This window comes from Protomyctophum bolini, assembly GCF_963924005.1.
Source record: "Protomyctophum bolini genome assembly, chromosome: 24".
Lineage (NCBI taxonomy): Eukaryota > Metazoa > Chordata > Actinopteri > Myctophiformes > Myctophidae > Protomyctophum > Protomyctophum bolini.
This window is the reverse complement of record NC_137885.1, coordinates 17605205-17630593: the sequence shown is the minus strand read 5'-3', so window position 1 is coordinate 17630593 and position 25389 is coordinate 17605205. Positions and strand designations below refer to the sequence as shown.

At 43.5% G+C, this 25389-nt stretch overlaps 1 protein-coding gene across 1 annotated transcript in view; it reads right to left on the bottom strand.

Moving 5' to 3' along the window:
• spega (striated muscle enriched protein kinase a) overlaps positions 1 to 25389 on the bottom strand; it is an 82057-nt gene that overhangs the window by 16041 nt on the left and 40627 nt on the right. Inside the window, exons 10-33 of the mRNA XM_080758573.1 lie at positions 18644 to 18795; positions 18466 to 18554; positions 16286 to 16464; positions 15496 to 15682; positions 14956 to 15029; positions 14124 to 14282; positions 13232 to 13421; positions 12278 to 12507; positions 11828 to 11947; positions 11586 to 11690; positions 10756 to 10962; positions 10108 to 10231; positions 9172 to 9344; positions 6658 to 6770; positions 6214 to 6382; positions 5025 to 5124; positions 3479 to 3679; positions 2412 to 2469; positions 2221 to 2298; positions 1916 to 2088; positions 1766 to 1792; positions 1133 to 1285; positions 693 to 735; positions 25 to 90 (exon numbers count right to left, since the gene is read on the bottom strand). Coding sequence (XP_080614699.1) covers positions 25 to 90; positions 693 to 735; positions 1133 to 1285; positions 1766 to 1792; positions 1916 to 2088; positions 2221 to 2298; positions 2412 to 2469; positions 3479 to 3679; positions 5025 to 5124; positions 6214 to 6382; positions 6658 to 6770; positions 9172 to 9344; positions 10108 to 10231; positions 10756 to 10962; positions 11586 to 11690; positions 11828 to 11947; positions 12278 to 12507; positions 13232 to 13421; positions 14124 to 14282; positions 14956 to 15029; positions 15496 to 15682; positions 16286 to 16464; positions 18466 to 18554; positions 18644 to 18795 — 3170 coding nt within the window. The remainder of the gene's footprint in view (positions 1 to 24; positions 91 to 692; positions 736 to 1132; positions 1286 to 1765; positions 1793 to 1915; positions 2089 to 2220; positions 2299 to 2411; positions 2470 to 3478; positions 3680 to 5024; positions 5125 to 6213; positions 6383 to 6657; positions 6771 to 9171; positions 9345 to 10107; positions 10232 to 10755; positions 10963 to 11585; positions 11691 to 11827; positions 11948 to 12277; positions 12508 to 13231; positions 13422 to 14123; positions 14283 to 14955; positions 15030 to 15495; positions 15683 to 16285; positions 16465 to 18465; positions 18555 to 18643; positions 18796 to 25389) is intronic.

Sequence of the window (25389 nt, the reverse complement as noted above, 5' to 3'; positions counted from 1 at the left end):
ACTTTTTGACTGAACATGCCATACCTGCCACCGTCTTCTGGACAGAACTTGCTTCAGCATTGCTGTGCTGATACTTTTGTTGGCTGACGACTGCAACATACAAAAGAAGAGATAAGTTAGTTCACACAAGACTGACCCAGATACTCTGTTTAATAGAGAACTTCAGCGCCACATTTTATATCAAATAGCAAATTGACACGGGTTTTCAGCCACCGAGCTCTTCTTTTGAAGAGCCACCAGCTGATTTGATGAAAGTAACAACTAACAAGCAATAATTTCCGGGGCACTCGCTAGATACTTTCGTTTTCATCACAAGCGCTGATGCGCTGTCACCTCAATTTAGAGATAAACGCCGCTAAAGATAGTCACTAAAAGATAGTGTGGACGGAGGGAAAATAATCAAACCAACGCTGAAGCAAACCGTTGCCGGGCGACGGAGACACCAAGAACCGGTCAAAATGATAATAATAGTGATGCTGGATGCAATATAAACTAAGGGGTTGTTCGACGTCGTCCTATAGGCGATCTGGGACTTTTATAAAAGGTTGTCCAATGTCGCCCTAGGTGAGTTAAAAACTTGAACCATTTTCCAAAAGCAATAAAAATAGCAATTAGCTAAATCCTTGGCCTAACATCATAATATATGGAGAGCTTAATGTACATAAGAAACATTCCTCAAAATATAAACTTACCTTGAACCAAGGATGGCGAAGGCACTCAACTGCACTGGGCCTCCTAGGAGATGTAATAAACAAAACGGTTCACATAATAATAATCGAGAAGAGCATTTGTACCTCCATTAGGCAACACTTACACGGCGCTAAAAATACTTTGACACTGATCTTAAATCTCAACTGTTTGTGAAAGTGGCCATGTGGTGTCAGAGCAGTGAAACTTAACCCATTTTGGCAGGAACCCCTTTTGGTGTTATAGCATTAAGTTATGCTTCAGCTATTTTTGAAAAATCGAAGAGCGACTGACATAGAAGACATTTTTTAGAATCTGATCTCAGGTCAGAATGAAAACTGTCAGGATGTAGAAGACATTTTTAGAATCTGATCTCAGGTCAGAATGGGTTAAATCTCAACTGTTTGTTAAAGTGGCCCTGCGGTGTCAGAGCAGTGAAACTTACAGCCTGTCCAGAACCAGGAGCTTGATGATAAATCCCCTGGCCTCTTTGCAGAGGTCGGAGAACATGCTCTCCTCAAACGCCACGTTGGCATTGCGGATGTTTAACACAGTGACTCTGTCATTCTCTCCAGCAAACGGAGACACACCAGTGAGGCTGAAATGAAAAAGAATCATCACCGAGATAAGAAACAAACATCCACATTTTACCCACACAAACTCTATATTATACTTATTTGAACAGAGTCTATACTATTTTCCCCTAATGCTTGACCCAGAATAGGGACACTAGGGTTCATGTGGGTTATATGCTTAATTTCAGATCAGGCCGGTGTATAGAGACAAGGGCTATAGGATTCAAACCCTGGTCTTTTGCTCACAAGGACCATAATGTGCACTGGATGAGCCACCAGACACTACCATGTATATATTTAATTGAAACTATTCAGGTTCTAAATACAAAAAACAATGATGCCATTGTATCAGAATGTGTCAATAAAAATGCTAGAAAACACAAAAGCATAATGTTTTAAGTCTGGTGTATAAATGTACCAAAGATTATCCAAACTACAAATGATGTATATGTATATCGTGAATAACTCATGCACAGGACATGATTGAATATGAAGCCACTTACCAGAGGTAAGTCATAACACCAACAGGCCTGTTGGAAGACAGCAGTGATGTAAGAGGATAAATTAATTTGGGTATAGAAGAACAGAGGCCATAGCAAAGGGCCAGTCTATTACTGTTCCCCCAAAGGCATGGAAGCAGGTGTCTTTCTTACCAGATGTCTGTTGCCTTGGAGACGGGGTTCTGGTTAACAATCTCGGGCGCTACATATTCTGGAGTGCCGTATTTGCAGTATTGCTCCTCGGAAGCTTCAAGTTTTGTGGCGTTTCCAAAGTCACAGATGCGGATCTGATCACTGCCGGAGCTCGCCATCAAAATGTTTTCCGGCTAGGAAAGGAGATTTACATTGCAGAATGACATTTCTTGAGAAAGGAGGAGAACACGTTTGCCGTTTCGTTATTTCCAATGATAGAAATCTGATATCTGAAACGTGAGACACGCATGTGATAAGGTTATTACCTTAATATCGAGGTGGACGATGTCCTTTTGGTGAAGATAGCTGAGGCCCTCCAAGACCTGCCGAACGCCGGAGCGGACCTGCGTGGGGAAATCATTCTGTTTTAATCAGACCGTTTGATTTGGGAAATCAATAAATCATCTTTGGAAGTCACCACGCCATACGATACGGCCAAGGCAGCTGGTAAACAAACCTCTGACTCCATAACGGTTGTTTTCCTAGCCATTCTCTCCAGTAGCTCCTCGTGACAGCTTGGAAAAAACAGTTGAGGAAAGTACAAACAAGATGGCTGAAAATGAAAGACATAAGTTGCAGTCCAAGAGGCCCGAAAGTACAATCGTCATTCCCACCCACCCGCTCCTGCCAATTCCACTGACCCGTGTGATTCAGTGACACGTCCAGAGATCTGTGATGGTCTGTGAGAGAGCCAATGATCTGTCACAATCTGTGACAGATCCAGTGATCTGTCGCGGTCTCTGACAGTGACAGACGCAGATTCTGTGCTGACTCACAGCTCTCTCGGTTCATTGTGGTGGAGGGTGGATGGATTTATTCTTTGCTCGCTCCTCTCAAACACAGACATAATGGACAGATTGGAGTGGTCCTGTGTCCTTGGGATACAGAAAAGTGATTTGTTTTCATCCATGTGCACATTAACATTGTGCAACATGTGGAGTTTTAAAAAGTTTTCTGTCCTCGAGGCTTAGTGTTGAGTGTCACACTGAAATGCAAATACCCCCATGGGTACTGTTAAAAAGATGCCCACTGGTCTGCTCCCAATAGTTAGGGTGGGTATATCAAATACCCCAACAACAACTCAAACAACAATCTCAAACAACGAGGTTTGAGATATATATTTTCTTTTCATAAATCAATGCAATAGGCCTATCTATCTCACAGCCCTTCCCCGCCCCCTTTTCTGAGCTAATGGTGTTGACGTGACGTCCCTCCATAGACATTACATGTTAAAAGACCTACATTCAGAAGCCATAAACGCTTTTTCTGAAGGTAAACTTTATTCTATTTGTGTTAGCTGTCTTATCTTGTTTTCTTCATAATAATATTGGTCTTTTACATTTTAACATTTGGAAACGGCCTTAAATGGTGCAGAGAAAGCAGGTAGGGATGTAGCTCTGGTCCATAGCCTTACTCATGGACCAGAGCTACATCCCTACCTGCTTTCTCTGCCAATAAAATAAATAAAAAGAGCAATACAAAGAAACAAAGTAATATCAATCAGGGGGCAGATGAAAAGGATACAGATCCGTGATGACGACCAGCATGTTCTTCTTCTCGAAGGCGTCGTGGAAGTAGAGGATCCTCTCGTGGTCCAGCTCAGACAGCAGGCTCATCTCCCTCAGAGCCAAGGCCTTCCTCTTCCCCCGGGCAGAGATGAACTTGGCCGCAAACTCCGCCTTGCCCTTCTTCTGGATCACCCGTTTCACGTACGAGAAAGCCCCCCTGCGTCCACAGCGAATGGTGGAAAAAGCACTCAAAGTTTTTATTTGAGTAAAAGTATCAATACTGCAATATAGAACTATTCCGTTACAAGTAAAAGTCCCAGAATTCAAAATGTACTTACTACAAGTAGGAAGTAGTGTATGCAGAATGTCCCATTTGAAGTTTTCAAATGTATAAAACATATTTTGAAAATAGCAGATCTACAAGCTCACAATGTGTTGCATCGCAATGCATTGTGGAGTAGAAGTAAAAGTATTGGAATTTGGCAAAACTCAAGTAATATATCTCAAAATTGTACATTGTAAATTAAGTACAGTACTTAAGTAAATGTACTTTCCATCACAGCCTGCACCCATGGTCACACTGCTACTACTTTAGTCACTTTGAAGTGTGAATGATGGATGACGGAAAAGCCTCGTACAAATAAGAGTAAATAAAGCATAAGGTTATTAATGACGTCACACAGTTTTCTTGTACTCCGTTTAATGTATTATTTATGAATAGTTTATTAGCTATTATCCATGAACAGCAAATTCTAATTAAGAGATAATAAACGTGTGGAAGTGCATACGCACCTATAACAGTTAAGAAATACTGTGTACACTAACAGGCAATGTTGACAATGTGAATTCATTATCAACATAGACATTTACGATGCCGGGGGCATGACATTATCTCTCAAAATGTCTGAGTATTTCCTTTGCTCTCTTGTCCATAAATGTGGGAACCAATCTAGTTGATTTATATACACCCAGTGCTTGGGAGTCGTCCAAAGTTTGTGTTCAGAAACGCCATCGGCATCTCAATAACAAAATAAAATATACTGCTTTTGTGCAAGAGTGATACCTTGCACAAAGATACCTTCTGGAATCCTGACTGAGTTCCAACTCAACACAAAGCTAATAAATCTGTTACGCCTACAAAAAGCACGCACACACGCACGCGCACACAAAATAACAGCTCTACAAGCTCATAACGTGTCATGCTGTAACATGTTGAGAGCTTGTAGGTCTGATATTTTCGGTGCACAACACCAGCATGCAACTAAATGTAACATCTAATTGCCTAATCCACCTAACCCTAACCACAATGTTCTTAATTATAAGCTGAATACCTGAATCTATTTCTAACCATGAAACATTTTCTGGATCAGGAACATTACAGTCCTCACAAATCAATTTCTCTAATTATTCTTCACTTGTATTAGTATATTTGTGAGGGCCACATATCCCTATAAGTAATACTGTAAAGTTGCACGTGCGCGTGCACACACCCCCCCCCCCCCCCCCCTCCCCCCCCCCCTGTGTGTTTTTTTTTTCTTCTTCTGACACACAAATGCACTCACCTCCCTATCTCCTTGTGAATGTCATAATAATCAGCCAAGTGTCTCATTTTCCTCAAAATGGATGCCTCGTCTTCCACTGGCTGGACCAGTTGTTTACGCTCTGCAGGGACAGACAGAGAACATTGGCAAGTTCATTTCTCTAATTGTGCCTGCTGTACGTGTGTGTGTGTGTGTGTGTGTGTGTGTGTGTGTGTGTGTGTGTGTGTGTGTGTGTGCGTGCGCGTGTATGTGTGTGTGTGTGTGTGTGTGTGTGTGTGTGTCTGTGTGTGTGCACGCACGCGTGTGCGTCCGTGTGTGCGTGCGTGTGTGCAAATGAATGCTTGCGCGCACGGGCGACAGATGGTGTCATGTTGATTCATGTCACACCTTGTGCCTCTACTCCATATGCCGCGGATTTCATGCCGGGATTTTCGGTTACAAATCATGTCACGCTCATTTTTAATTCCATTCGCAAACTCACTTAAACTCCAATAATCTGAGGAATTATGACGATAATTCCCTACAAATGGAAGCAAAGCCTATCCATCATCACAGATGATTATTGAATATTATACTTGCAATACAATCTCAATTCTATGGCCAGGTATGAATGTGAGTAGACTCAAGCCCAGAAAAAGACCATTACCTTCTGTCTTCCCTGTAAAAAATATATTTCTTAATTCTTAATAAAGGACAGATACATCGTAGAACGTTATGTGAAGTATAATTTAAACAAAACACAACGATCTCTCTGTGCACAAATACGGTCAGGAACATTACCATTAGCACTGGAGAGTGACTGGCAGGTTTAATGCCACTCCAGAAGAATAGAGATATTGCTTGTTCTGTGAACATTGAAAATGAGGTTCACTTTTTGTTTTATTGCCCTAAATATGACGACATAAGGGAAATTATGGTTAACAAGATGTCTTCTATCTGTGGGGATTTCCTAGATTTAAATGATTATGAAAAAATGAAGACATGTTTTGACAAAGGGACTTTTGTTTTTGTAACTTGTATAACTCTGTAATATACTGTAATGTAAACATGCTGTAAACGTAAATGTTAAAGGGTGTCTCATGAACCCATGAGGGTTGGGCACAATGTGTGCAGGACACGGAAATAAATGCACGATCAAACACAGTTGTGAACCGCGTCAAAAGGCGATCTCGGGGGCTGAGTGAGTTAAGGTGGATGTCAGATGGCTCACCGTTGTGCACGGTGAGTTCAGCCTTGCAGGAGACAGATCCCGCCTGGTTCTTGGCGGTGCAGGTGTACACGCCCGAGTCGTCCTGGCTGGCGTTGAGGACTACCAGGGAGCATTCTGGGTCGTCGTACACGAAGGTGAAGCGGCTGCTCTCCGACAGGAGCACGTCATCCTGGAAATGACCCGATGGGGAAAAAAGTATGTTTTATTAAGTAAAAGGTACTAATACTGCAATGTGGATATTAAGTACATTTATTTATGTGCATGTCCCATTACATATGTTTTCAAATGTATGAAAATATTTTGAAAATAACATCTACAACCTGAGCTTGTAGATCGGCTATTTTCAATAGTGGTTAATGTATATTTTGTAATAATAATGAAAATCTAGAAAGTAACTAGTAGCTAAAGTTGTCAAACAAATGTAGTGGAGTAAATGTAACCTACCTTATACCACAGAATATCTGGATCCGGTTTCCCCTCAACCACCACGGCGAAGCGGCATGTATCCCTGACATCCACATCCAAGTCCTCCATGATGGACTCAAACTTGGGCGACACTAACGACAGACATTAGAATGCATCGGTTAGCCACTGAAACCCTGTATACTCCTATTTTCCTATCAATTATTTTCTCTGAATGTTCTTCTGTTTTGGCAAAATGCTTTACTATTTTCCCCAAATATTCTTCTATTTTTGCAATGTTCGCCCATTCTGACATAAATGTGCTCCTCGGAGCACAGGGCTCCACTAGGGCAGGTAGTCAATCTTAGCCAATCAGGATGAAATATGAGAAATCGGACAGGTCTGTCTTGAGTAATAGCAAAATAAGTGTTGTAAATCACTGAAATCTGTGGGTGAAATTTGTCTCGTGCAAGTTCCGTCACCTGTTGTTTGACACATGTAGGCCTACACTTGTGATGTGACAATAAAGCTCTTCACAACATTTCTTTATTTTCCAGGAAAATGCAGAAATTAATGCCTACACTCAAAAGCCACTGGTTGTTCATTCGTAATGCAATGCATCATGGGTATTGTCCTGTAAAAACGATATAACAAAAAAGTCAAAGTCAAAGTCGTACGATTCGTCACAAGAGAAGGAGGTGCTTGGTACAACATTTGGGTCAATTAAGATTCAACATTACTGGCTGTACTGCAGAAGAATGTAGGGGGAAAAAATCAATACATGCCACTAATTAACTGGAGCTCCTAGGCTTCAGTATATCCAAATTTAATATGCATGAGTGTGACTCACTTCGTTGAGAGGAAGTTGTATGTCCTCCGGCTCTGCTTAATATAAAAATGTCTGGTGAATCATTCATTAATTAGGGGCCATTCATTATAAACCTTCACTTGGACCTCGTTAGCGCTTACATGCACAGTACAAAGGACTTTTAATCAACCTGATGTTTTTGTTCTAAAATCAGGACCAATTTGCACTGCTGATGAGAAACGCACATTCTGGTCCCATGTGTTCATTGGTCTGTGTGACCATTTAGGAAAAGGAAAAGATAAGTAAGTAGTCAAAGTTTTACAAAAAAATGTTTGTCAAATATTTTTAAATTGGCTAATGGGAGGGCTTGGCGGGCGGCCACGTCACTCTGACTCAGACATGACCATAAACAAACCTGATATCGGTTGTATCGGCAGTGCGATATAGGTGAGAGGGACACATACCGGCCTGAACTCTAGATGTGAGGCCCGAACCTCTAGTTTACTCAAACAGCCAATCAACAAGCTCACAACTTGTCGCATCACAACACACGGTGACCTCATAAATCTGCAATTTTTTCATATTTTCCGAAATGTTTGAAAATCAAATGTATTTATTTTTTAGTACCACAGTACCACAGTGTTAATAAATAAGGACAAGTGGGTATTATTATATGGAATAATTATTTTTTTCAGAGAAGTAAACTGTTTTGAATATTATGATGAATACCAGGTTGGGACCTTAGGAACACAACCTTCATACAGTACATATTTCATATCCAACTATATATTTTTTAAATATGTATTCATTCAGTATTTGATATTGTTGTTTTGTTATCTGTCATTTTCCATTTTGTTCCCCACCACCACATAAATCATAGACTTGTGATGTGACAACTGACAATGACCTTCAAGTTGAACTTGACTTGTAGAATCAAGACTGGTCCCCCCAGTCAGTCGAGCCTAGCTCTTGACTGGTGCATGCGCTTCCAGGTGTGTGTGGGTGGGGGGGGACGTCTGTAGGTTATACAGTGCTGCATTCTGTGCGTTGCTGCTTGCAGTCCTGGCTCTTTAGCCGACTGGTAACGTATGCACCTTACTGATACCAGGTCCCGGGTTCGCCTCCCGGCCGAGGCTACACAAAAGCACCAGGCACGTTGTTGCCTGTCATCCTTTCCCTAGCACTGACCTGCCATGGCCATGTGAATGGTGCACAGGCCACTAGAACTGACCTGCCAAGGCCAGGTGAATGGTGCACAGGCCACTAGAACTGACCTGCCAAGGCCAGGTGAATGGTGCACAGGCCACTAGAACTGACCTGCCAAGGCCATGTGAATGGTGCACAGGCCACTAGAACTGACCTGCCAAGGCCATGTGAATGGTGCACAGGCCACTAGAACTGACCTGCCAAGGCCATGTGAATGGTGCACAGGCCACTAGAACTGACCTGCCAAGGCCAGGTGAATGGTGCACAGGCCACTAGAACTGACCTGCCAAGGCCATGTGAATGGTGCACAGGCCACTAGAACTGACCTGCCAAGGCCATGTGAATGGTGCACAGGCCACTAGAACTGACCTGCCAAGGCCATGTGAATGGTGCACAGGTCACTAGAACTGACCTGCCAAGGCCAGGTGGAATGGTGCACAGATCACTAGAACTGACCTGCCAAGGCCATGTGAATGGTGCACAGGTCACTAGAACTGACCTGCCAAGGCCATGTGAATGGTGCACAGGCCACTAGAACTGACCTGCCAAGGCCAGGTGAATGGTGCACAGGTCACTGCCCAGTGGGTTGTTGGCCGTCACCAACAGCTGGCCCATGTCCGTGGCGCGGACCCGCTGGAACTTCAGGCTGTGCTGGTCGTCATCCGGCATGCTCATCTCATACATCCCTGGTCTGTTGAGAAGGACTACGCCCCTCCTGAGAAAAAAAATAAGTCCTTTCCATTAAATTGTTACATGCCAAACCGTCACCGTGTGAAAAATCACACTCAAATGTGTCCGATTCCGAACGAGTATGTAGGAGTACATCCAAAACGTTTTAGGATCCATTTGAATTGTAATTGCCATGGGAAGTTCAGTTCACCGGCACTCAGTGTATGTAAAACAGGTTTATGCCCTTTAAAAGGCAGCCAGTCTGTGAGCAGATGAGTCAGAGCCATTCTAGAAAGCACAGCATGTGCTTTAGATAAACGCCAGCAATTATTCTGCAAGAGTAGGTGTGAAAGTCTTTCAGCGGATGTTTGTCACGACGATGTTGGTAGATGACAGGGACAAGTGTCATTCTACACATTAGAACCATAACTAGCGTGACAATGGTTACATGATATCCATATATAGGCATATTTAAATGCCCTTTTTTTAACATGATCGCCGTCAGGTTGGAAACCTTGTACGTTCAAAACTGTGACTTTTCAGGTAAAAAAAAGTCCCCCCCCCCACCTTGGTAGCCACAGAAACGTCTCAGCTTTCGCATGTGATGTGACAGACAAGACAGTGCACTTGTCACTTCCTCATACAAAGATGCCATTGCCTGGCCCTGTATCTCAAATCGTAAAAATAAAATAATAAAAAGAAGCGCTGCTTATCAACTAAACCGGTTAATCGACCGATAAGGTTATCAAAACGTATCAATTATCAATTCATGAATTAATTGAATCATTCCGATCCCTAGTAGTACCAACCTTTTCCATGTGACCACAGCGTGCACGTGGTTGAGCGTGATGGTGATGTTAGCAGGCTGGCTCTCCACCACATACACAGCGTCAGGCTTGTCCAGGATGACCGGGGCTTTCCTCAAATAGGGACCTAGACGGGGTGGCACAGATGTATTCACATCTCCAAACAACCAGTTCATGCTTCTAATACTGCTTGCGCACATGTTTACTTCTAACTTTGATACAGGTAATAGTACCGTTTTCTCCTTTAATTCCATATGTAAATGAGTCGGGGGGGTGTGGGTGGGAGAAGGGGAGCAAGCTAACTGTACTGCACTGTATGTATGTCTTGTGTATTTGTACTGTATGTCATGTTGCACCTATGTGTCTTTTGTACCGTGTACTTGAACTGTAATGTTGTAGTTGTGTGTACAGGACCCCCTCTAAAACGAGATGCTGCATCTCAAGGGGGCATCCTCTCAATATAATTCGGACAATTCTGAAAATAAACATTTTGAAACTAAATCAACATAGGATGAAACTACTTTTATCTAAACCTGCTTTTACATCTGGCGTTAAAGATGGAATGCCGTGATTTTCCCGCGATACCGTTGCCTATTTGCGATATTGTGCATGCGATAACGATAACAATATATTGTTATCCTTACTCCGTACCTCTGTCTATGAGCTGGACCAGGTCAGTGGAGGGCGATGGCTTGCTGAGGGTCTTGCCGGTGGACGCCAGCACCCTGAAGGCGTAGCGGACCCCCTTGGACAGAGAGGTGACCGTATAGGCGGTCTCCTTCAGGCTGGACGCCACGATGGTCCACTGGATGGAGCCCAGCGGTTGCTGCTGAACCGCATACAGCAAGGAGCTGGAGTCTACACACACACACACACGCATTCATTTTAGCTCGCTAGCATTGATGCTATGATTTAGCATCCAAGATGGCAACCAAAACCGGACGCGCATCACAAAATAATTGCTTCTCGTCACGTGGCACCCGAGCACCACCACTTTTGTCCACCAAGCTACTAATATACAGTAGACTGAAGTAATTAAAGCGCGTCATGTTTTCATGTTTGGAATTGTAAAAACTGAAATAAAAAAATATATCAGTATTCAAATATTGACCTGCAGTTCAAAGTTATTTATTATTAGTGTCCTCGGGAGGCAATTAGGTTTACAGCTTCCTTGAGAAAAAAAGATAAGAAAAGGAGGGTGGCAGGGAAAACACACAAGGGAGAGAAAATGTGATGCCTTGATGAAGAAATGCCTTCTTGAAGTGCAAGAGAACAAAAAAAGGCTGTATTAATTGAAGATGGGGCCGCATGTGGCCCCCTGGCCGCCAGTTGCCCATGTATGCCATACATCTTTTCTACGAGGAGTCCAGAAGAACATACTAAATGTGTGAACAAGTCGGTAAATATTGCCTAATTGTTAATTTACTACATTTTAAATTATTGTCATTTCAAGATGAAGATTAAAAAAAAATCCCCTTTACCTAGAGAGCTGTCCAGACGCTTTGGTTTCTTCCAGCTGAGCGTGATGGTCTTCCCTGTGATGGCCTCTACCACTGGCGGTCCGTCGGGGGGTTCAGGAACAATATCTGTCACGACGAAAACATTCATCTTGCAGTTTATCTGAGAATTTAATCTGCAATGGTAACGATTGTTTTTCGTGCCAATTTGACTGCAAGCATGCATTCAGATTTGCACGCACACGCGCACACGCACACACACACACCTGTGATGTAGAGGTGCGCGTAGCAGGCCGCCTTTCCCACTTTGTTGGAGATGACACTCTTGTAGACTCCGCCGTGGGCGTGGCAGACGCTCCTGATGAGCAGACTGTGGACATCCCTGTCTGGAGGACAGAGACACAGTGTCAGCTGGGCTCGCATGCAGTCCCCCCTTTCAGAATCCCTGCCCTTTTCCTTCTTCTTTCTAATTATTTGTTCGGCCCAATTTGTTTTGTTTATCGTCATGATTTGTCAACTCGGCTGTTGGCTTTGTCCGAGGCTTAAATGTCTTTTAAAATAAATACTTTTGGAAACATCTATGGGAAAAATTAATGGGGAATTATTTCCTGGTGTCCTCGTCGTTCTGAAAGGCGGGCGGGACTGCGACGCTCTATACCGAACCAATCACCGCTAGAGCCCCAAACACTGTCATCTTGATGTCATAGGATGCTTACGGTGGGTCATTTTGCGCTCCTCGGTGCTGTCGATGCGCTTCCCGTTGTGGTACCAGGCGATGGTCGGGTACGGCAGGCCCGTCACCTTGCACTTCAGCACGGCCTCCTTCCCCTCCAGCACCTCCACGTCGCCCAGGGGCTTCACGAAGTCCGGCATCGTTCTCTTCTCCACCTCGCTCTCCAACACCTCGGGCTCCTCCGGGATGGAGGGCATCTTCTCCAGCTTGGCCCTATAAACAGAGAGAGAGGGGGAGAGAGAGAGAGAGAGAGAGAGAGAGAGAGACAGAGAGACAGAGAGACAGAGAGAGACAGAGAGACAGAGAGATACGGTATGTGCATAATGAGCTTTGAGGACATGATCAACTTTCCACGTTTAACCACTTGAACCCTAGCGTCCGTCTTCTGGGCTTATCACAATGGTCCAAGATGAAACGTTCTTGTACATCGGCTATTTTCAGCCAAGAGAGTTGGTATATAAGAGCTATAAGAAAGGTAGGATCATAACCTTTCTGAAAAAGGTGAGGTCATCAGTCAAATAATACACAGTATTTCCCCGAGCACAAATACGAAAGCGGTTAAACATAGAGACATGTTAACTATCATCGACATAGGAAGTCACATTATGGCCTTTCATTTGGCAACTTGACCTTTGACCTTGAGCTAAAGGTCAAACTCAAGGTCACTGTTTATTCCAGTATCTGGCACCGCTTGTTCTTTTCAGATCTGTCGAGGTTTCGAGATCCTCAAAATTAAGTGAAGATGTACGAAGAAATTTGTTTCATGTCTTCATGGCTTCAAATTGACATATTGTTTGTCGGACCCACCAGTTTTGGAGATATGGCTTATAGACATTCTCTAGTATGTGAAGAGTCTGCCAGTGCTATTAACTCATTTTGGATCCTGAACAGTTAGTCTTGCCCGCCTGTATCAAAATTAGTACATAAATGTTCCTACATGTGAGAGGAGATGGCGGCGCGCGGCTCCTGCATGTAGAGTTCGGCGGTGCTCTCGGCCTTGCCGTGGAAGTTGTGCGCCATGGCGGTGTAGAAGCCTTCCGTGTCGGCGCTGACGTGGCCGATGACCAGCGAGCAGCGGCCGCCCTCCCGAAGGATGCGCACGTCCTCGCTCTCCTCCACCGGGGTCTCTGGAAGATGGGTTTGAGGGCAAAGCGTTTCAGAGAGGTAACGACAACATCGAGACCGGCCGGACATGGATTCGAGCTGTGGTTTTCAACCATTTTCATATCGAGGCCCATTATTAATTCGGCATTTGAGCCACGGACCACCATTTGATGAGATTTAGCCTCTCACACTCAAAAATAAGAATATTTTGTTGGATAAGATTTTATCCACAATTCCATGCTGCATTGATGTTGGTACCATAGGAGAGATAACAGGCAAACGTTGATCTAATGACTACGTTCTCTAATTGTGTAGACTTCTTGTGAATTATAAGTATTGCAGATGTTTAACGATAATTTAACTCTTTAGAGCGTAACGTGAAAACAAATGGACCCATAAGGGTCCATTTGGTTTCATGTTACGCTCTCAGTTGGTAAGCGTTTGTAAGCGCTGACAACGAGCGCTTCCAAACTCTGACACTTAGAAAAATAATTTGGCGGAGGGTGTGTAGAGCCCAGGATCACATTAGATAACTGACACGGGTGAAAAATGGGTTACAAAATTGTGGAATAAAAATTAAGAGAAAAAAAAAAGGAAAAGAAAAATAATCATCTGCAAGGAATTTCTTGACAGGAACACACACACACACACACGCAAAGCAAAACCTCTGGGTCTAACAAGAAACCCTTACACTACACGTTAAATAGGTTGTTAATTATTTTTACCGAAATGCATCCAGGTGACGCTGGGAGCTGGCGACCCGCTGACCTTGCAGTTAAATCGGGCCGTGCGACCTTCGATGACCTCTAGGATGTCCAGTTTGCGGGTGAACAGCGGCTCCTTGGAGGGCATGACCTTCAGGCGGGCGCTGGACGTCAACTCCTCTGCAAGGAGAAACAGAGAGGAGCGAGCTGACCCATTTTCTTCAAACTAAATTACAATGTACAATTTAGGCATTTAATCCAGAGTGATTTACAGTAAGCAAGAACGACACATGGTAATACATCAAATACATCAAAAAGAAACAAATAGTCATCAAGAATCATATGTAAGCTATGTACGAACCTAACATCCGTCTAGCAGTGGAATATCGATACAATGAAACTATGCATATACACTATTGAGTGCTATGTCTACATAAAATGCTATCTAAATTACATTGTTCAGCCTTTGCATACGACTGCAAGGTCGTCGAGGCTAGGGCAAGTGCTACGGCAAGTGTTACGGGCTAAGATGGAGTCTGAAGAGGTGGGTTTTCAGACTAAAGATTGGGAGTGAGTCTGCGGTTCTGATTGCAATGGAAAGTTCATTCCATAGTTTTGGAGCCAGAAAGCAGAAGAGTTTGGGATGTGTGGAGTGTTGTCCCGTCAATATGACGGCCTGCTTCCCTCCTTTCTATAATAGGTGTGTGCATGTACAGTATGTGTGTGTGTGTGTGTGTGTGTGTGTGTGTGTGTGTGTGTGTGTGTGTGTGTGTGTGTCTGTGTGTACGTGTGTGTGTGTGTGTGTGTGTGTGTGTGGGTTGGGTGGGGGGGATTATTTGGAGGTCTCGTTCACCTTTGGCAGTGCTTAGCTTGCAGGTGTAGGTCCCACTGTCATCCTCATGCACTGAGTTTAGCAGGAGACGGCACCTGTATCATGAAACAATGAGTCATCATCAGTTATCTTCAAGGACCATCACTCAGGAACGACCTCCCTGAGATCAGGTTTGATGAAACAGTGTCTTTCCACTATTTAAAAATAAATAAATAATATATATATATATATATATATATATATATATATATATATATATATATATATATATTGTAGAGTTCTCTTAACCCATTTAGGGGTATTTCAAAAATGTTATATTGCTATATATATATATACTGTACATAGCAACAAGAACTCCAAAAGGGGTTCCCGTCCTGATGGGGTAAACCGCCAAAAGGGTTTCCGCCCATGTTTTATTGCATATACATGTTTATGGTTAAAAAAACTAAATGCTTTATAAACTATAGATTTTTTTATATATTACAAAAAAAATATCATTGAACAGCTGTACAAGCATGCGAATGTTAAACGTCTTAAATGTTCAACGACACAATTAATCACCTCTTGCCATCAAAGTGCATCTTGCAGTTGAGCAACGCCGGCTGAACCAGCTTCCCGTTGGTCATCCAATCAACTTCCACGTCCGGAGGTCCGGTCATGTGACACTCAAACATGGCCGACTCTCCCGCCTTCACTGCCACGTCCCGCACGTCCCTGACGATGGTCAGCTTGGTCGCTACCGGCACCGCTGCAAAGATGTTTCAAAGAAATGAGCAGAGCCTGACTTAAAGCACCACTTTTCATATTCAACGTTTCAATGTTCATATAATTGGTCCTTACTAATCATGATAAATTACATCATAAATCATTTTTTTATCTACTCGGTTTGTGTCTCATGGGAGGGCTGTGGGCAGTTCAGTGATATCATCAACATGGGGAATCCAAGCTAATAGAAACTGCAGGCTTTCTATGCCTGAAAAGTTGCAATGCAATAACGGAAGCCATTGTGTCTACGATAATAAATATATATTTTTAAATCTTGTTTAAAAGAAATCTGCCTAACGATGATGTCACTGGTGGAAGGGTTTCTGAACTGCCCACAGCCCTCCTATAGAGCGTCGCAGTCCCGCCCACTTTCAGAACGACATTAAGACATTTAAGCGGCGGACAAAGCCAACAGCCGAGTTGACAAATCATGACTATATTTTTCGAACAAATAATTAGAAAGAAGAAGACTCTTTTTCCCTTTTCTTGTTTAAAAAAAAGAAGCCGTTGCATTTGAAAAGACGGAGATCTCTGTCCATCATGGCAGTCGGGTGTGTAGTTAAACTGAGGCCAAGCATTTCCGTACCTCTGACCTCCAGTCTGCATTCGCTCTGCTTGCTTCCATACTCGTTGATCAGCTTGCAGACGTACACCCCGGCGTCGGCCCTCTGCGCAGAGGCGATTCTCATCTCGCTGGTGTCGTCGTCGTCGGTCTCGCGCACCGCGAAGCGCCCGCCGCTCCTCACCGCCACCCTGTCCTTCGACCTGAAACGATAAAGCAGCCGTCACCTGCGGGTTACACTGGCGTCACAGCGATGTTATGCTCAGACACGTGTCTGTGGTGGGGTTCCCTCCTCCGCGGGTCAGGAAGGACCCGATGTGAGGTGACGGCCTCTCTCCACATCACATGATTATGTGCAGTGGTGGAAAACGTACTCAAAGTTCTTACTTAAGTAAAGGTATCAATACTGCAATAAAAGCCCCATAGATAGCCTTCTGGTTCAGGCACCAGTGAGAAAAGGTATAATTTCATATTCGTATAAGCTAATTCAGTCTCTATCCTCTGTATACGAATAGTGTGAAGGAGCGTTGGGTGGAGGATTTGGAGATCTCTGACAATCTTTGGCAAGATATTCTTAGTCGTGTTCACACTTCATCGGCTTGCGCTAGACATGGCCTACTCATCTGTCATCACTGTCAAGGATATACGATAACATTGATCCCACCTGTGAAAAATGTCATCAGACACCGGTAACATACATGTTTTGGTCATGGACTGAATTCTTTGAGACACTTACAGTATTAACTGGGACACTTATAGTGCCTAACGCTGTTACAGCACTTACAGCGCTGTTTGGCATTTCTCAACTGCCACTGTCTAGATCTCAAGCAGACCTTATAGCCTTTGTAACACTATTGGCAAGACGCCTAGTACTTATGAAATGGAAATCGCCCACCCCACCCTCCCATACACAATGGATTAGAGATATTTTTAATAATTTGCAGCTTGAAAGGATTAGATACATAATGAAGGGCTCTGTCGCAAAATTCCACAGAGTATGGGACCCTTTCCTTGTCTGTGCTTTATTCCTCTGTAGTTTCCACAACTCGGCGCGTCACCCTTGTTCCTTAAAAATCGGCACCAGCACACTTCTCCTCCATTCCTCAGGCATCCGCTCGTTCTCTAAGATCCTGTTGAACGACCTAGTCAAAAATTCTACTGCCACCTCTCCTAGACACTTCCAAACCTCTACGGGTATGTCATCAGGACCAGCTGCTTTTCTATACTTCATTCTCTTCAATGCCTTCCTCACTGATCTTTGCAACTTCCTGGTTCACCACGGTTACCTCTTCTACTCTTTGTTCTCTCTCATTTTCCTCGTTCATTAACTCTTTTAAGTATTCTGTCCATCATGCCATCACACTTCCGGCACCTGTCAATACATTTCCATCTCTATCCTTAATCACCCTAACCTGTTGTAGGTCCTTCCCATCTCTATCCCTCTGTCTTACCAACCTGTATAAATCAGTCTCTCCCTCTTTGCTGTCAGGCCTAGCATACAATATACTATAATTCTTAGCAAGCATTTAATAGGCTGCCGAGTCCCGACATTTTCTTGCCCATTGTTGTGGAATCTTGGAACTCATAATTCTACTGTGCCTTTTGTTCTGTTTCATCCTGTGTCACACCATCTTATCTGTATGACTAAAAGGTTTGTTGACATGTAGGAACAGACTGTAGGATGAAAATGATTCATCTTTCAACTGTATGCATTTTCTGTCCACACCCTCTACTCATGTAACTGCTTAAAAAGCTAACCAGAATGTTAATACTTGTTCAGTTCTCTCCGACGTCGGATGAGCCTATGCTGTGCTGCTGTAACATTGTTCATGTCCTTGGTGGTTTTTAGAGAGCATTGCTCATTATTCTGTACACTTTGCATAATGAATTCTAAGTTCTGTTCTTCCATCAAGTAGACTTTCATGTAGATGAAAAAAAATGTTTTAATATTTTTCACGCTCACTTGTCTATTAGTGTCTGTTTGGGTGTGAAAAGAATGCTAAACTAAACAGCACTTGCTGCCAGTGACCTTGGGTACTGGGTTTTCATTTATAATGCACTGGATTGTGATGAGTTGCACGATGTCACCTTTTGAATAAATTCAAATTAGATTCTGCTTCATGATTCATGTTTTCAGTTTGTTTCCAGATTCAACATAAGTAAAGCACAGGTTTGAAACTTTGGGCTGCCCTAGTGGCTCTTACCAGTAAACCACAGGTTTGGGCTGCCCGAGCACTTTGGCACAGATGACGACCTCATGGCCCTCCGTCACGCTTTGGTCACACAGCGCCACCTTTTTAAATGGAAACAAGCGTTAAGACGGACGGCGCTAATAATGTCCGGACGCATTTCTGCCTTGAACTAAGAAAGAACGATTCTAACCTGAAAGGATGGAGGGTCTCGGAAGTGGACGTGTTTGACTGAAGCGGGCGTCTCCCGGACCTCCATGGCGTCTTCCTGGGGGCTAAGGTACTCCTCGTCTGATTGGATGGGGCTGCCAACCTCCTTTTTCCCACGAGCTGCACCAGATGGCTCTAGAAGAGAGAGAAAAAACCCCCCAAAAAACGCTCTGTAACTATTTAAAGAAAACCAATTAACTACGGTACTAGTTATATCAGCCAGGCAGGTAAGGCTGACAAAGGCCAACAGGTCGAAAGTCACCGGCCATCATTAATTGCTGCTGTGGCTTATTAAAGACTTTAAAACTTTGTTCGCGAGTGCGGATGGTTCCTTTGATGTTCATCGTGTCAAGAATCTGCACCCAGTTTGACCTACAGTTCTTTGAGTTGAGTGTGCCTATAGCCTTTGAAGTGAGTTGACTCAACCCGTCAACCACTTTCAATCTGGCGTGCCTATTTTGGGCATGTCATAGGCCAAAAAACATCCCAAAGACTTTATTAGATATGTGCCCACATTCTCCAAGCTTCTACAAGCCTCATAACGCATTGCGATGCATTGTGAGCCTGTAGGTCTGCCATTTTTGTGCCAGGTTTGAATACTGGCTTCGGGCCCGGGCTGTGCTGAATGTTATTCCACGGCTAAGCTCATCTTCACTGTCCTGTCGGAACCAGTGATAAGTGTAAGTACATTAACTTAAGTACTGTAATAAATAAGTACAATTTTGAGGTATTTGTAATTTACTGGAGTATTTCCATTTTCCTAAACTTTTACTTCTACTCCACTACATCTCAGAGGCAAATATTGTACTTTTACTCCACTACATTTATTTGAAAACTTTAGTTACTTGTTTATTATTACAAAACATACATTAAAAATAATGGTTTAATTGTATATATAATAACATACAAATGGTAAAATTGTACTTAAGTAAATGTACTTTCCACCACTGCTCTAGATCAGTGGTGGGCTGTGAGGATGTGTGCCCCAAAATTATAATTGATAAAACACAAAGATTTTGTGACCAAGCCGGAACACAATCAATTGATTCATTGATCATTCAAATAGCTATAGCTCTGAAAATGCATGTGTTCCATCCGCTGAACACGACAGCAGAATTGGCGGCTGTGTTAAATGGGTGGGCCGTGAGATTTTCAAGTGGGCCCCGATATGATCCAGAAATGTTTAAGAACCACTGCTATAGATAACCCAATACCAAGTTTGGTCATCCTAGGCCTTATAGTCAGGATTCAATTTTGGGGGGGGGGGGGGGGAAACAGGGGAACATTTCTTTAATCACTTAAAAAAAATAGTCAAACCACAAGCTCACAACGGCTGTTCAAAATGCTCAAAAATACATTGCATAAATAGCAGATCTACAACCTCACAACTCGTCACAGCACGATGTGTTGTGAGTTTGTAGATAGGCTATTCATCATACAATGTATAGGGCTTAAGTGGAATTACTATAGGATACCATCAATGATATGATCTTGCTTACTGTAAATCGCTCTAGATCAAGTCTGCTAAATGCCTAAATTGTATGATTTCATCATACTGTATTCTTCAAACATTGGCCATCTCATCTCATATTAATCCCTACTATAAAATCTATCATCCATATGGAACATGTTATTTAGTGTTAATCTCAGGGAATGTGTGCGAGAGAGAGAGAGAGAGAGAGAGAGGGCAAGAAGATGGTGGCTTTCGTTGGAGCTGCGGATGCCAGCAGACCACTGGAGTTCGTCTGTTTATGTGCTCGTCTCTCTGCAGATGAAATCTCTCTGCCAAGATGAATGCTTGGCAGCAAGCAGATGAGAGTTATAGGTGCACTGTACACACACACACACGCGCGCGCGCGCAGCCACACAGTCACGCACACGTTTGTTAGCTTGTGTGCCTGCCTCTTGGAGTGTGTGCACTCGCGCACACACACACACACACACACACACACACACACACACACACACACACACACACACACACACACACACACACACACAGTGTGTGTGCACTGTGTTGGGAGAGACGAGAGATTGAGGCGCTCTCTTCAGCGCTGCGCTAATCATGTTCAAGGCGGATATATCGTGTTGAATTGCAGCCTGGTTAAAAGCACTCGGAGAAATTAATTAATTAGAAACAAATGGTCCGAATGTGCACTCGGAAATTCCTGCCGAAGTTCGAGTCCTAAAATAAGGGCTAGGGTACAGCCTTAACACACACACACACACACACACACAGTAGTCAAGTCGATAGTATAAACACGCAGATACACACAGTAACCTACCTGTACACACTTACTGGCACACAAGTACACGCACAAACTGTGTAGGTGAACATAACCTGCATGTGCACATACAAACACTCTCTGAGAGGAGAGAGAGAGAGAGAGAGAGAGAGAGAGAGAGAGAGTGCCCCCGGGAATCGACAGAAGCGATCTTAACTGAACATATAATGAATTAATCTTTTAATCCCTGACCCAATCACTCTCTTATTCCCCTGGAGTTCCAGAGCAGAGCACGGTGTCTGGACTCCAACCAGACGCTCAAAAAAGAAACCCTAGTTAATTCACAGCATGATTGATAACTCTCTCTGGCTCTGCTACAGTAAGTCTCTCTCTGTCTCTCTCTCTTTATGTCTGTCTCCTTCATTGTCTGCATCAGCCTCAGACTCTTTATCTGTCGTCTCCGTATCTCTTTCTTTGACCGATAACATCTATATATAGAACAAAGACCACTACAAAGATAAAAAGGGGAAAAAAACTATGAAGCTAATCATCATGGAAGTGTTTTTTACCCAGGCACTTTTCATGTGACATTTTCCGACTGAGATGCACCGTTAGTAATACTTTAACGAGGTAAGCAAGAGAAAGCAAACAGTGGGCTGTGTTGTGTTGTGTTCTGTGAGGTTCAGTTGACACGATCAAGACTCCAAGAGGCAGGCACACAAGCTGACAAGCACAGAGAACAAGTGGGCATTACCGGGGACATAATACTTAAACATAGGACTGACTTAGTGCATATACGAACAACAGACCTCAAAGAAACTCCCCGCAACAACACAAACGTAATCGTTTCAATCCCACACCGAAGCAATGTTGAAATGTCGCTGTAAAGCAGTGAGAAACGTACCTAGAGTCACATCTCTGAGGCAGCGGCTGTTCAGTCAACCGAGCGCTAAACTCCTGGGAGTATTTACGTCGACCTGCCAACTCTTACACAAGCGTTCACAGAACTATAGCCGGGCTAATCTGACAACTCGGTATCATCCTCAATCTCTTTAGCTTTGCTCTTCACTTCTTCACATCTTGTTCACCGCGTACTCCGTTCTTTCTTCTTCTTCCCGATTTCGTCTCTGCTGAACGTTCTGACCAGGCACAGATACTGGCATGCTTTGGTAATCTTCATCTGTGCAGAAACCATTGATTAACCAGCACGTATAAAGCAGGATAATGTGCTATGGATAGATTAACCATCAGAACCCTATAGCGTTCCTATTCTGGGGGCGAACATTAAGAAGAAAAAAAAATAAGTCAGATCATCAAGGTTTTTCAGCTTGTAGATTAGCTATTTCGATTTTGCTTTTGTGTTCAGTAAGAGGGGTCTCCATTCTGATAGTAATAATGTGTTCAGTAACAGGGGTCTCCGCGTCTCTCCAGCTATTTAGCTTCAGAGACACATGGAAATGTATTTTCCAATTGTATGCAACCATGCAGGAGAGAGCACCTCCACAACGATAATTCATCAGCTTCAATTTTACAGCGTTCTAGTTCCAATTTTGCATTTGCTTTGTCTCATCTCATCCAATTTCACTTGTTAGTCCTGTATCCAGTATGAATTCTCTCTCCGGTTTAAATCAAATTGGTATCCATTATCAAAACCTATAGAGCCTTGAGAGACAGGGAACACTGATTGCTATCATAATATGAAGCTACTGAACACCTATCTTAACAAAAAAGAATATTAATAATAATCACGTACGCCCCCTTTAAATATTTCTCTCGAGTTTATTTGGGTTTAGTGAGCCAAAAGCGTACTCTACTTCTCAGTACCAGCTATCATGACTCACATGCATATCCAGAACGTGACAGCATCTGACTCCAAAGCACTGCGGGGTGAAACCTTTTTTTTTTTTTTTTACTTTATTGCAACATTTCCTCCCTGAGACACAAAGCAGACTGTAATTACCAGTGTGAACAACAACAGGATGGATGGCTAAAAATACTCCTCCTTAAGTTAGAGTGCAGTGGCCTAATATGGCCAGACAGAACTAGCGGCTAGCCGGCCTGTGCGCTACTACAGTGTACACGCACGCACGCACGCACGCACGCACGCACACACACACACACAGTTGAGAGAATTGGGGAAGTGCAGGGGATTTAGCTGGTGCACAGTTGGGCACAAGCTAAATCCCCACTCTTGAGAAAGCAGGAGTGACAATGCCATGTCTCTGCATTCTTCCTACTACATTCTCTCTCTCTCTCTCTCTCTCTCTCAATGTAACTACCGGTATACAAAAGCAAATACATACCACCACATAAGTTACTATAATTACAGAATACAAATCATTTCGGAGTTTATTCTAAACCCTGCATGCCCTGTCTGCTGTCAGGGCCCAAGGGAAGGGGAGGTAGGAGGTATATTTGGCCGATCTCGCGGCAAATTGTCTGGGATTTCAAACAGATCAAAGGGGGGGGGGGGGGGGCCGAACGCCTTTAAGAATTAATGGGTTGCCATGAGAACCGTGACTGTGAGGCGCCCCGGCCAGGGATGATGCTGAGTTCCAGCATGCCTTGCAGCCTTTGTAGTCATTAAGACAGCATGTCAAGCATGGGAGGCCTGGCAGATGATTAAAGACACAAGACTAAATTGATTTTACTCACATTATACAGTATATACTAGTCCATACCCGTTTGGGGATCTGACGATATTCATTTTTTTAGGGGAGCTAGCCCCTCCTACGCCCAGCTTTGTCTATTTGTGTGTACCCCATAGTGATTGGCTGAGCAAAGTGAGGATATAGTGAGGATAAAAAGTGAGGACAGAAAATTGAAGACGCAAAAGTGAGGACGCAAATTGTGACTAGCCGGAAAGAGATGATGTATGATGATAAGAGCGCCCCTCACTTCACACGGGTGTGATTTTTTTTTCTTTCTTTGCACTGCGAATAGATTTCACCCTGCAGGTGAATAAGGGCTCTGTCCTGTATCGTCTTTCTTACTGTCAGTAAAACCTACTTGAGTAGGTTAATAGATTTCGGCCTCAAATTTTGAGCACGGCATATTTGACACTTATATATAACGAGTGTCCCCTGTGGCACACCCGTTACACAATGTTCAGCCAATCAGTGCAGAATGGCACACCTTCCAGCACATCACAACAGCCAATCACAGCTCTATACATTTTTCGGCAATTCCACCCTCAAATTTCGAGGACACTACTAAAATGAGTAGTTTAGATATATTAATAGAATTATATACAGTACATATATATATATATATATATATATATCCCAACATAAAGTGTCTGAGCAATATTCTGGGCCACCAGCAGTGTGTGGGAGAGAGCTGTCTAACGAGTTGGTCCAACAACCCCCATGCTTTGACTGGTGTGTCTGTGCATGACGGCCAGAAACAAATGATTCACATCATTTTCATACTCGTCATCAAACCCTTCAGTGAGTGTGTGAACGCCGGGGATTATTTCCATTCTAGAACAGACTGTGGCATCAGGATAGTTGTTTCATCATAGGACAAAGATGAGGCGATAACTCCGAATAACTTCTTGCTCTGCAGTGACCCTTCCCTCTAAATGAGACAAGTGGACCCAAGCCATATGCCAGGAAAACCATGTCCCCACCACAGCATAGTCTCGTGTATCCAGACAACTATATTCCACAATCTCCGAATGCTGTAGAGTCTTATAGTTTAGTTTAGTTTAGTAGCTTAGTTTTATAGCTTAGTTTTCATTTAGTTTTCGCGAAAAAAGGTAGTCGACGAACATTCTTCGTCATAGTATTAGTCGACGATATCAACCATAGGCGGCGGGTGCGTTTTACCTTTGGGTAGGCTATAGAATTGAGTTGGGGGGGGGACTCTCGCCGCGGATTTATTTATTTCTTTCCCAGATGGTCTAAAAATGAGTTATTTAGCATACTTTTACCAATGAATTAGCCTATACACAGACAACGACTTTTGGACGTCTTTTTCTCAAGTCTCGAGTCAGTCAGTGTAGATTACCCGGAGGTGTTGCTGCCCCTCCGGGAGTCGCGGCTCATGGCTCTTCACAGACGGCACAGAGACAGCAGTGTTGCTGCAGTGGTGTGAACTGTGAACCGTGCGGGCACTGAGTTCTGACAGCCGACTCACAGCTTCTTCTTCTGAATTAGGCTACTTTATCTTTGCCTTGAAAAATACATTTTGCGTTTTGCTGTTTCCCAAAACAAACCAGCGCGCGCTACTCTTTGCTACAAAGCGACTGGAAGGACGAGGTTTACAGACACCAATAGTAGTCAATCATATGCTGATTAGGCCAGTTGCCGATCAGCGATCACCAGGGGGCAGCGACAACACACACACACACACACACACACACACACACACACACAATAGCCTTCTATAATGCTGCGCACATATATTATATATATTTAAAAAAATACCCAGCATAATTTTTGGGAAGGCTAAGCCTTCCCTAGCCTTATGCACCCGCCGCCTATGATATCAACACTGCTGC